Below are 12,999 nucleotides of genomic sequence, written 5' to 3'. Positions count from 1 at the left end.
GTCCTTGGGAAACATCTAAACCCATAAAGTCACTGACGTGGTGACTTTGGATGCTCCACAAAGACACAACCTCAAGATTTAGCATCCTATTATCATCAAATGGACATAAGCTCATGCATGGGTAGTCCTCAACCCTAAAGATGTCAACTTTATGGACATTAAACCTCAGAAATACCAAGATGGGCAACTCATAACTTTTGGAGTGGTATCAAACCACTAGATCTCATTCATGGGACCAAAAGAGAACAAAACTCACAAAAAATTGGATCTATGCATTCAATGAGCAAGGTCAGAGCTTTATACCTCAAACAAGCTGAACATTAGGTGGGAAATCAGGATCCACAAGCTATTTCTTGATCAATGACCTTTCATTAAGCTTCTCTTCCTTGAATATGCTCCAAACACCCACCAAAACACACATAATGAGCTAAAACTCTCTTAGGATGATTTAGGGTTTCGAAATGGGACTTTAAGGATAGCGGGGGCTGAGAAAATAAGATAATATTGGGCTATATTGTTGAATAAATAAGGTCCAAACCCTAAGAAATAGGGTTTGCATGTCACCACATTACGCCCAACGTTCTCAAAGGAACGCCTAGCAGAATGGGCTCCGCCCCAACTTTTAGATTTTAGCAAAACTAGTCCCTCCAATCCCCAAGTCTTACATTATAAGGGCCAAAAAGCAAGAAATCTCAATTTTAAGGTCCAAAATCGATTAATACTTGAATCAGGTGTTACACACGTAAAGGCCAAAAATGCAATATTTTTATATTTTGGGCCAAAAGTGAACATACCTGGGATTTAATGAGGTGTTTAAAGTGAGATTTCCAAACAGTATACTCTGTATACCAAACAGACCTTACTTATGATATGATCCTACCTGGTTGTTCCTTACTTGATAGATCTTGATGTAGACATTGAGATTAATGAGAAATTTAGACTACCAGTAGTCACCAGGAATATAAGACTAAGACTTAGTAATGTGAACCTAGATCACGTCAGAGGAAAAAATAAAGTACCAAGGTGAAATTATACCCAAATTCGGAGGCATACACTTTTATTAAGTGAGTGCATAGTCCCTTTCATGAACATGATTTTAATACAAGAATTAATCTAAGTATTAAATATATGTTAGAAAGTATATTGTCTGGTTTATGTGTTAGAAATGTATTTGAGGATATACTATATGCGAACCGAATATGGTTCTATATATGTTAAAGGATATATATCTATTATCACATGATAACAATAATAAAAATATTATTAGAGAGAAAAATAAAACTATATTAATACCTAAATATCATGTGCTAAATATATACACTAAATTAGGTAGTGTTATTTAAACATAGTTCGTATTGAGAGTTTAGTAGTTATACCCGTTAATAAAGATAAACTTATTATAGATACCTAGTTCAATTAAGTTTGATATCGGGTAGTCTCATTCGGGATATGCATGTGTAAGCTAGGAACAGATAGTAGAGTTATGTTCCTTGACACTTTCAGATGTTGATGGTGTACCAAAGTACAAATCATATTCCCTTTTGGATGACTAGAAATGGTGCTTCATGATTAAACAATTGTATGGGTATGTCTGCATAATATTTTGGATGACCAGAAGTGGTGGGTCCTGATCAGAAAACTGTATTAGTATGTTTACATAATCTTTTGGATGACAAGAAATAGTGGATCCTGATCAGATAAATGTATTGGTATGTTTACATAATCTTTTATTCTTTTGGAAAACCAGGAATGGTGGGTCCAATTTAGGCAAATATAAAAGTATGTTTGGTCATCTTCCAGATGACAAAAAGTTGATTAATCATTCTAAACGATTCATCAGGCGGGATAATCTTTCTTGATAATCGTAGACTAGGATCTGTGAGTATCGATTGGGATGATTGTATGTTTAGGTATGAGAGTTTATAGATACCCAAGTCGTAAACACATCTATATATTGTTTGGTAAGAATTGACTACATATATATATATATATATATATATATATATATATATATATATATATATATATATTATAACATTGTGGGATTGAAATCCTTATATACTCACCAAGTTTTCCAACCTGAACCACTTACTTTCTTTGTATCACAAGTAGCAATATGAATATTTATATTGATAGATAATTATCTGTTGATAGATTTAAGGGATCCGTAGGCTGCAAGAATATTTATGTAATGCCTATTTATGTTTATCTTTTGTATCAGTTATGACATCCCAAACTTTTAATAATTAATAAAAAATATTTTCTTCTGAAATACTTTTACGAGACCAAATTTCGTATTGACAAAGTGAAACAGCCCAAAATACAGTCCAAAATTTTCATTTTTAATTATTAAATATCCTTAACTATCCAAGCCATTTCATAACAAAACATAAGTTATAATATCAAATTGGGTTTCTCATCAAAACTCATGTCAACATATATTAGAGTGAAAAACATCCCAGGCTAAACAAATGGTGTGAGTACTACAATCATCCTGAGCTCTTCTTTTGAAAACTGAAATACCTGAAACCAAATCTGAAAACCGTAAGCACGAAGCTTAGTGAGTCTCCCCAAAATACTACATACTATTCATATCATACAATAATGATGATACGGGCCCCATCCACACTCGCATATCTGTGATATACGGGCCCCACCCACACTCGCATGAGGGCCCCACCCAAACGAGATACGGGCCCGCCCACGGGCCCCGTCCACATTCACATACATAAATTAACACATACATGTATCACACAAACAACAAGTATTACAACCTACCAAGCATACTGCTAATCATACTCAAGTACTAATGAGATACGAGCCTCGCCCACACTCTATGAGATACGGGCCTCGCCCACACTCTATGAGATACGTGCCTCGCCCACACTCAGCTGATGATAAGATACGAGCCTCGCCCATACTCACCTTCCAAACAACACATACATGTATCTCACAGACAGCAAATATAGAAATCCAACAATACGACTGATATTTATACTAAGGTAATAATGAGATACAAGCCTCACTCACGCTCAGCTAATTATGAGCTACGGGACTCGCCCACACTCAGCTACTAAGAAACACATACTAGTATCACACATACAACAACTATAATCAAACCTATCAATCCATATCCATACTCAAATAATGCTAAGATACGGGTCCTGCCCACATTTAACTACTAGTCAACACACATAACATATACGAGTCGGCCTTGGTGCCTTAGACCCACTCAAACCAGGAGGAAACTCACCTCGCACTGCACGATCCCTAGCTGCTGGCTGACAGATTCCTGAACTGTCAACATCAAAATAAACCAAATTAACAATCGGGTTCCAATACATAACCATAAGTCCATACTTGGGGTAAAAACACCATTTTAGCCTAACCTAGCTTTGTCCAAGACCAAGGCCCAAACTCATACTCTAAAGGCCCAAAAATCAAATAATCTACCAAGGCCCAACTATGGCCAAATTTTCCAAATTGAGCCCAAATCCCCCACATGGCCTTACGTTAAGGCCCAACCATTTATTCTGGTCCAAACACTTGGCACTCCACTCCAATGGTCCAATAACTCATAATCATCAAGGCTTAATTATGGCCCATCTATGGCCTAATTTTCCAAATTGGGCCCAAGCCTTTCCATTGGGCCTTATCCTAAAACCCAAACCAAATATTCTAGTCGATACACTTGTTCTTAGATGGCCCATCAAGAGTCCAAACATCTAAACCCAACCTGAAGCCCACACATAGATTAGGTTTTCAACATGAAATGACAATTAGGGTTAAGTGATCTTACTTAACCCATTAAGGAATTAATCCATTAAGTCCTTCACTCCACTAGGCCATTCATATAATGTAGTTGGACATAAACTAAAATTCCAGTCTAACAGTCCAAACACGGGTCCTGGAAAATCCCAAACTAATAGTTCCAAAATTAGGGTTTTCTAAACCCTAATTAGGGTTTCCAACCCATTCACTAGCCAACTAGGTCCAAGATTAAGTTATTGGGCCGATTAGCATTTCACTATGTCAAGCACTACCTACTGCCACCTCGGGTGGTGGCGACTTACTAAGAGAGCTACCACCTCACGATGGTGGCAGTGATTTTCTTCACTAAGAAAAGTTGATATAACACTCACGACTAAAACACACACATAGTTTACACACACAACCACCTCCCACGGTGGCTGGTGGCGGCAATGGGTGGCAGAAAATGACAGCCACCATGGTTGGCTGCCATGGTGGTTCGCCTTGTCTCCGGCCAACCTTCTTCACGAGTTCCAGCAACATCACACGTAGAATACATCAAGAAACTATGGCCCTCAGCCACCGAGTTGACGGTTGGCAATGACGAAGCTAATGGAAACAACGGTCGAGGCCGGTAGGGGCAGCTTGGGCGTACCCTACATCACACTTGTCGGAATGAAAAAAGAAATGAGATAATGGTCGCAGATACCTTACCGAGAGCTTTCAATTGCTTGTGACCTACACATCAACGCCCACAACATGTTTCGCAGTCGTCGATAGTTTTCCGGTTGCCCATGATATCCAACAGCAAAGTTGTGGTGGTGGCACTTCAATGGCGAGGTAGACGCTTGGCTGCCTTGTCTGATCGGAAAAGCGAATGAAAATGGTGGCGGTTGAAGGAGTCATGCATGGCGGCGGCTGAAAAGTCTCCTAGGTTTAGGATTTCACGATGCGACAAGGGGAAGGCACGAGTTTAATCCTGTATCCATTTCAAACATATGCTCTATTATCCACTTCTGGTCCCTCCCAATCAATTCTTTTTCAAATGAAGTCCAATAGTTACCATACATCCCTCCACTTTGAGAATTATTTGCAAGACTAATCCAAAAATTACCTTTTAATCCCCATGATCTCAATTTTGACACATTCAATCATTCCTTCTCTAATCCTTACAATCTAAATCCCCATTTTTACTCTTTAGTCCTCGCTTCCCACAATTTGTTACAATTCAAAACCAATTATTACAGTAGAGATTTCAATTTCCAGAATTTACGTCATTTAACTACTTTTGACAAACATGGATACTTTTTACGGATTTAGGGCCACTATTCATTTGTTAATTTTATCAATTTAATTATTTAATGAACGAGATATTACATAAAGAACACTTTGATTTAAAATAAACATAAAAAAGTTTTTAAATGGCCGTAAATCTGGAATGTCACACTAAGCATTTCACTTACTCGTTGTTATTAAACATTTTCAGGTTCAACAAGCAAATCACAGAGTGAAGACTCACTTTGATTGCTCAAGGATCATAAAATGGATGGATGATGAGAAAATGTTTGTTTTGTTAAATTCTAAAACTTTCAATGATGCTTTTGTGTTTTGACAAATAAACCTCGTGTTTGAGTTTTGGTAAAATTGTTACCTTTTGTTAATGGATTTTGAAAGTACATTTTATTTATGAAAGAAATTAGTTTTAAGGAAATTTTCAATAAAAGTTTCATTATTTTAGGTCAATTTAAAATTTAATTACAATATTTATTTTTTTAACATAAAAGTTTTGTTATCTAATTTTATACGATAATATGTCATTTTCTGTTAAAAAATAAGGATTTTTTTGTTAATTTAGATAAAATATAAAATAATCAGTTTTATGTTTAAAAAATAAAGTTAAGATTAAACCGCAAATTGACCTAAAACATTGAGATTTTATCAGAAATTCCTTTATTTTTACAAGTTATTACTTAAAAAGAATTAGAGTGTTCTATGAGATTGATGATAATGATGAGTTGTAAAAAAATATAATTGAGTTTCAAAGTTAATTATAAAATTAATATACTTAACCATTACATATCCTAATTTTTGATTTGATGTATAAACATCGAGTCGATCCATGCATAGCCTTATGAAGTAAGATCTAATGTTATTTGTACGTATGTTAGTAGATATTGTATCTATTTAGGAAATATTCATTTATTAGAAAGGCAAGAAACAAGATATTCTTTCAAGGTATTCAAATGAATATAAATATAGAGCACTTGCCACAGTCCCTTGTAAGGTATGTGGATTTTGAATTTTTTGTTTGATTTGGGTATAAAATAATTAACTGTTAATAAAAATTTGTGATGATGACTTTGTTTTGTTATTAAGTTTACTTTAAATTTTGTTTTCCCGGAAAAAAACTATGTATTTTGAAGTTGATGTATATTTTGTGCGTGAAAAAGTATCAGAAGATATTTAAAAATTGTTAAATTGATTCATAAAAACAACATGTTGGTAGTCTTAAACAGATCGCTAACTTCTAGTCGACCTAAACTTTTATATATAGAAATGGGCGTTGTTAATGATTTTTTTAAAGTTTTCAATGCTAAGCTTATGGGGTGTTAGAAAGACATAACATGATCAATCTTAACATTGATGGAAAAGTTTGTGTTAACTTGGTCTACTTTAGTGAGGATTATTGGAGGATTGTTGGACTCCAGAGATAAGCAAAGAGAATCGGATTTGTTGTTGCATTAATGGACTTGTTAGTAACAGTCGTAGATATATATGTAAAATTGATGACAATTGGATTATGTATTCGTGTTTCTCCCCAATCAATATAGCATTGATATTTTGTAACTAGCATACACTATATAAGTCTTTTGTATATATGCAACATAGAGTTCATTAGATACTTACACACACACACATTTCTAAATTTTCATCTCCATTTTTAAGTTTTTTCCTAAGTTATCAGAGTTGTTTTTCTCCTTTAGATCTCTAGGTTTCAATTGTTGAGTGCATAGTGACTTTTGTAGTGATGTTTTTTTTTTGTAAGTTCTATTTCATGAAGAGTTTAAGTTTTTCACATAACTCAAAGTATCACATCCTACTCATTACTCTAAAATAATACTTATTCATAAGTCGAATGAATTTCATGACAAGTTTTAATATACAACGGTTAAATCAAATATTACTTAAATTATATTGTTACTTCAAGTAATTAATATTTCATTTCAACATGGTCACATGATCACATACACAACACAAACACGAATCAATATTCATATTATATGCATAATGTTGGTATGGTACAATAAATAAATTATTTTTGATGAATAAAATTTCGGTTTAATCAAGCATTAAACTTCATTAAAACATTTTTAATTACAAAAGTTTTATGAAGTAATGGCAGTATCGTAATACATTGCAAAACAGTGGCTATTGGCCATGGGGGAAACGCGCACAACGCACAAGCATGTCGTATATTCCCTAAATGGCATAAGCGTAATAAAGGCAAAAACAATGGGCATTCTATAAAGGGAACACATGTTCAAACACTTCACTGGATCTTCTAAACGAATACAGACAAAGCTGCAGTTAGTGGCACGATCGTTAATATATTGAATAACAAGGGTGGTAATTAAAAGGAAAACGCCCACAAGCACTTAACGTGTGGCAGAATCGTAATAAATCACATAAACGAAAGGTAATCAAGTAATGTATTTGGGGAAAAATGAGGAAAACAGATTTGCAATTAACGGTAAAACAGGCGCTTTTCTTCCATATCATCTATCAAATTTCTATCGTTCTGAAGAAAATAAAATTGAGATCCATTATCCCTCTTCAACCCCACAATCAACCCTCATTAGGTTTGTTTTTCATTCAATCTCTTCTTGATTTTGATCAATTTTGGTTTAATGGGTGCTTCGCAATTTGAGGTTTTGGGATACACGAAATGGGGACGATGAAATTAATGGTGTTAACGAACACATGCATCATAATTCATAATTGCTTTCAAGTAAAATGTTATTTCGTTTGATTATTGTATTTTGATCATTGGTTTTGTTTTTTGGAATGCAACATTAGGGCTTTTCGGTTGAAGGGGCACAAATTAACTTAATTCAAGTTCTGGTGTCCGTTGATGATAAGAAGGTACAAACGTTTTAATCTTTCAAGCTTGTTTTCGGAAAATTTATCTAAATTTTTGCTCGTTTTGATGGCTATCTTTATCAAAGTACGCAATTTTGTTTGAGATGCGCGAAATGGAAGTAAACACGAAAAAATGCAACTTTTTTGGTCAAAGTTTGGTTGTGAGATCGAAGGTTCTCAATTTCATGTTTGGTCGTTGATGTGTGAAAATTTTGGGGCAATGCTCAAATTTCGTTGAATTCCTGCTCTAGTTCTTGAATATCCACACGAATTGCATACACAAATGTATAATCTTAGCTTATTCGTGCTCAATCGAACGTATGTTATAGAAATCGAGCATATTTTAGGAAAAATTGTGCGGAATTTCGTTTATTAGGGTTAACAGAAAACTAATTGCAGACATGGAAAGAAACAAGAAACCATTAACGCGTGTTGTTTGAATCGATTCATCAGGTTTGACCTGCAACTTATCGTTTAAAATGGGGCAACGGAACATGGTGTACACCGGTCCAATGATCGACAATGAAATTGAACATGCCCACCTTCATCCCGAGCCTTGTGCAATTCCTTATAATCAAATAACAACTTTTCCTCTTCCCAACGATCATCATCTACCAGTTCCACCACCAGGAATCACGTTCATGGCAGCTCCACCACCAGGTGCCAGAGTGATTCCGATTCCTGTTCCAGTTCCTGTTCCCGGTCTTCATAATCAATTAACATTCCCCAGTAATCACGGATTCCATGGTCCATTCAAAGGAAAGATCACCGAAGTCTTCCCTGTTAACTTTCAATACTTTTACCCTTCACCTACCTCAAATCCCTTCATGGTTCCAGATTACAATATTACCCCTGTCATCATGCCACCTGGACACCAGCACCACCGTGGTCCAATCACCCATGGGGTGGTTCCTGGCCCTTGGTTAGACCAGCCCTTTTGCAGCAATCCCCCCGGAATCCCTTTTATTCCAGGTATTAATATTACTATTATAAATTATAAATTATAAATTATAAAATGAACAATATCTTCCTTTTATGGTTTGATTAATTTCTATTTTAAAATGCAGGATATACAAATAGAGCTCCGGTGACATTTGTTCATCCTCCAGTTCCATCTCATCAACAACCGCCACCTATGCCGCCACTTCGCGCCACCATGGACTTCCACCCTCTTCAAAACGGGGTAGAATTTGTTCCAAGATTCGTGGGTCCCGCACCACAATTCGGTGTTAGGGTGTTCCCGCCACATCAGCTCGAGTCAACTTCAAGACCACGTGGTTTTCCACATTTAAGAGTTCTTCCTGAAGATGTATTATTATTAAATATCACTCTCTTCATAATCAAATCATGCAAGAAAATAAAATTCCTTCTATTAATTTATGTGTTTTTTTATTAATAGGGTGTTGCGATGCTTGATATTTCTAATTATGGACGTAGAGTTGATCATCATAGAGATATGCGTATGGATATCGATCATATGTCTTATGAGGTATACAAAGATTGGTTTCTTTTTTAGTCAAATTACGAAAATGACCTTTTGTGTATTTGCAGGAGCTTCTTGCATTAGGTGAGCAGATTGGGAATGCTGGATCGGGATTATCAGAGGATTTTATTTCAGGTTATTTGAAAACAAGGGTATTTATGTCTTCTAAGTTGGAAGTTGTTTCATCTCCTGATCAAGAACTTAGTTTCTGCACAATTTGTCAGGTAAAAGGGCAAATTCGTAAAAACTTACAGAAAGTCTCATTTCTTGATTTTCTTTAGTAACTCATCTTTATTCATTAAGTCTTAAGTCTAAAGAAAAACTCTTATTTAGCTTATGGGTTTAAGGGTATGTTTGGTTGCATGGAATGGAATCAGTCATTCCATTCCTTCCTTGATTCCATCATACTAATTCAACATATGATTTGTGTATCACAGATGGAATACAATGATCAAGAAAGAATCGGAATGCTGGATTGCAGCCATGGATACCATGTGGACTGCATCAAGAAATGGCTAACCGTTAAAAACACATGCCCGGTTTGCAAATGCACAGGGCTGACTGCACAAGGAAACCGTGAAAACTCTTAGGCATGTTTATTTTTTATTTTTCTTATTAAAAGAAAATGAAAATTATGGTAAATATCAAAAGTTAAGTAGACTGGTGATGTTTATGTTATATATAAACTACAAATAGGGAATTAGACCTATTCGGTTGCTTTTGTTGTTGTTTTATGAGACGCGACTGTTTTTTTTTTTTTTTTTTTTTTAAAGAAAAAAGAAACCGTTTTGTAAGCTCTCAGAAACCTTTCTGTACATACATTCTTTTTGTGTTGTATGGTGTATAAAACTCCGGGTTTTGGAATGTTAATATTAAGGTTGAACTTCATTGATTATATATATGGGATATGGGATTCTTGAATTTATTGTAATGTTGGTTTTGTTTATCATAATAATGTCGATTTTGAAGTACTATCTTGGAAAGAATCTTTACTTGGAAAGCATAAGATATTGGTGGATTTTATTCGGGTTTTCTGGCTCTAAGGTTAGGTTATGAGTACATATGTTTTCATGACTTTTATGAAGAAGAAAAGGTCAAATGGTTTATGGTTGTATCAAGTGACTCTGAATATTTGAGTGACTAGATAACACTTTTGAATCTAGTTTTTTAGGTCTTAGGTTATTGGGTACAAATTTAAACTTATCAAACAAACATTTCATGCTTCTGTTCTCATAAGCATCCTACAAAACAATTGAAAAATAGAATTTTTTGTTGTCATATCCATCAGAAGATGATATGTTTTTTTTATCATATTCGTTGAAAATGTAGGCATCATTTTCAATCAAGAAGCAAAAAGTTCGGATGGCATAAGGACTAGGGGTGTGCAAAAAACCGCACAAACCGCATAAACCGCCCGCACCACACCGCACCGCATAACGCGGTTTCTAACATTCGCGGTGCGGTTTGTGGTTTCTAATTTTGTCAAACCGCACTACGCGGTGCGGTTTACGGTTTTTAAATATGAAACCACGGTTCAAACCACAATGCAACACACACACACACACACACACACATATATATATATATATATATATATATATATATATATATATATATATATATATATATATATATATATATATATATATATATATATATATATATATATATATATAACCAATTGCTCATACATGTAAATAAACGAAGCACAAATGGAAGATTGAAGGATACAAGATATGGATTGAATTGATTTCATAACTAAGATGAAGTTTTTATTTCGTTCAAATTATTGATAATTGTGTAATTTAACTTCTGTATGTGTCATTTATCATAAACATCTTTTTTTTTTTTGTTAATTCTTTATATGTTTTTTTTTTATTATATCGTATAATACTTTTATAACATATATATAATTCTTCAAACCGCATAAACCGCACCACACCGCCTAAAACCGCACCGCACCGCATAATGTGGTTTACATGGTTCGCGGCGCGATTTGTGGTTTTCGAAAAGCTCAAACCGCATATGTGGTGCGGTTTGCGGTTTTGGCTTTAAACCGCACCGCGAACACCCCTAATAAGGACTATGGTTGTAATAAATAGATATCGTGCAGATGTATACGAATTTCTAGTATGTTTTATTCTGTTGATGATTGCTTGTACAACTATACATCATTCAACAGAGATTCTGTTTGAGTAGACAATTATTCCTACGTATAGCTAACAATTTGGAAGATATTAATGAATTCATTAAATTGAATTGAGAAGCTAAAGTATATTTGGCATACAAAAGTGTGAGGTCATAATTAGGCTTTTGGTATGCGGTATCACCGACAATGCAACAAATGAATATTGGAAGATGTATGGGAGAACAACACATGAATGTTCGTATTTGTTTTTTGGATATGTTATCAAGATTTACGGAAAAATATAAATTTGCGTAAACTTACAAGTAGGGGTGTTCAAAAATATCCGTATCCGAAATTCCGATCCGAAATTCCGAAATTCCGAATCCGAATTATCCGAAAAATCGGATATCCGAAATTTCGGATATCCAATTTTTCGGAATCGGAATTGGATAATGCTTTTCAGATTTTTCGGATAATTCGGATATCCGATATCCGAAAATTTTTGTTTTATTTTATACATTATTTGTTATTTTAGTCGCATGTGTCTTATGATATGAATTTTAGTAACTAAAACATATTGATAACACCCTTAATTAAATACCTATATTACTTCATATGCCTTTCTAATTTAAAAATATGTATTTTTAACTTAAAAACTTCATATGTTTTTCAAATTTTAACAAAATTTCAATTTTTCGGATATCCGATTTGGTATCCGATTCCGTATCCGAAGTTTCGGATATCCGAAATTTCGGATTCGGAATCGGATACCAAAAATCAACTATCCGAAATTTCGGATATCCGAATTTTCGGATATCCGGTTATGAACACCCCTACTTACAAGAAGTGGTGTTGAACAATTGTTCGCGACTCATAAACCAATACAATTTTTCCAAGGAATGTTTGAAAACATTGATTGTACGCACTGGGTGTGAGAAAATTGTCCAGATATATGGAGAGGTCAATCAAAAAGAGATGATCATGGAATCACAACGATAATACTAAAAGTAATGGCGTCAAAAGATCTTTGGTTTCGACATGCATACTTTGGTGTTATCGAGTCCATCAATGTCATAAATGTTCTTAATTAGTCATCGATATTCAAAGATATTATAACATGCAAAGCTCATGAATTTTAATTTGTAGTGAATGAAAATCACTATAAGTATGTATATTACCTTGCTAATGAGATATGTCGTGGTTACGCAACATTTTTCAAAGCACATGCATATGAAAAACAAAAATTGTTCACGGCACACAAGAATCAACAATAAAGGACTTGGAATCGGATTTTGGAGTCCTTAAAAAAAATAACACATTGTGAAACAAATGACATGAGCATGGGATCCAAACAATACATGCAAGACATGTGTATTTGTATCATCTTACATAATATGATAATAGAAAAAAGGAGTTTTGACTTTTTTGACATCGAATCAAAATTGACTCTATTTAGCCACTGAAAATCTAATCATGCTAAATTGATTCTAAAGTCTCA

General features: G+C 34.4%; 1 protein-coding gene across 1 annotated transcript; it reads left to right on the top strand.

Moving 5' to 3' along the window:
- The first annotated feature begins 7,459 nt into the window (after window positions 1–7,459).
- Window positions 7,460–10,268, top strand: LOC145006478 (uncharacterized). The gene is made up of 7 exons (XM_078965562.1): window positions 7,460–7,610; window positions 7,828–7,893; window positions 8,344–8,862; window positions 8,958–9,199; window positions 9,290–9,379; window positions 9,442–9,597; window positions 9,811–10,268. The coding sequence occupies exons 3-7, from the start codon at window positions 8,370–8,372 to the stop codon at window positions 9,961–9,963; spliced, it is 1,134 nt and encodes a 377-aa protein (XP_078821688.1). The 5' UTR covers window positions 7,460–7,610; window positions 7,828–7,893; window positions 8,344–8,369; the 3' UTR covers window positions 9,964–10,268.
- Window positions 10,269–12,999: the final 2,731 nt, after the last annotated feature.

Source organism: Lactuca saligna, chromosome 7 (genome assembly GCF_052625555.1).
Source record: "Lactuca saligna cultivar CGN05327 chromosome 7, ASM5262555v1, whole genome shotgun sequence".
Classification (NCBI taxonomy): domain Eukaryota; kingdom Viridiplantae; phylum Streptophyta; class Magnoliopsida; order Asterales; family Asteraceae; genus Lactuca; species Lactuca saligna.
This window is presented reverse-complemented; position numbering and strand designations above follow the sequence as displayed.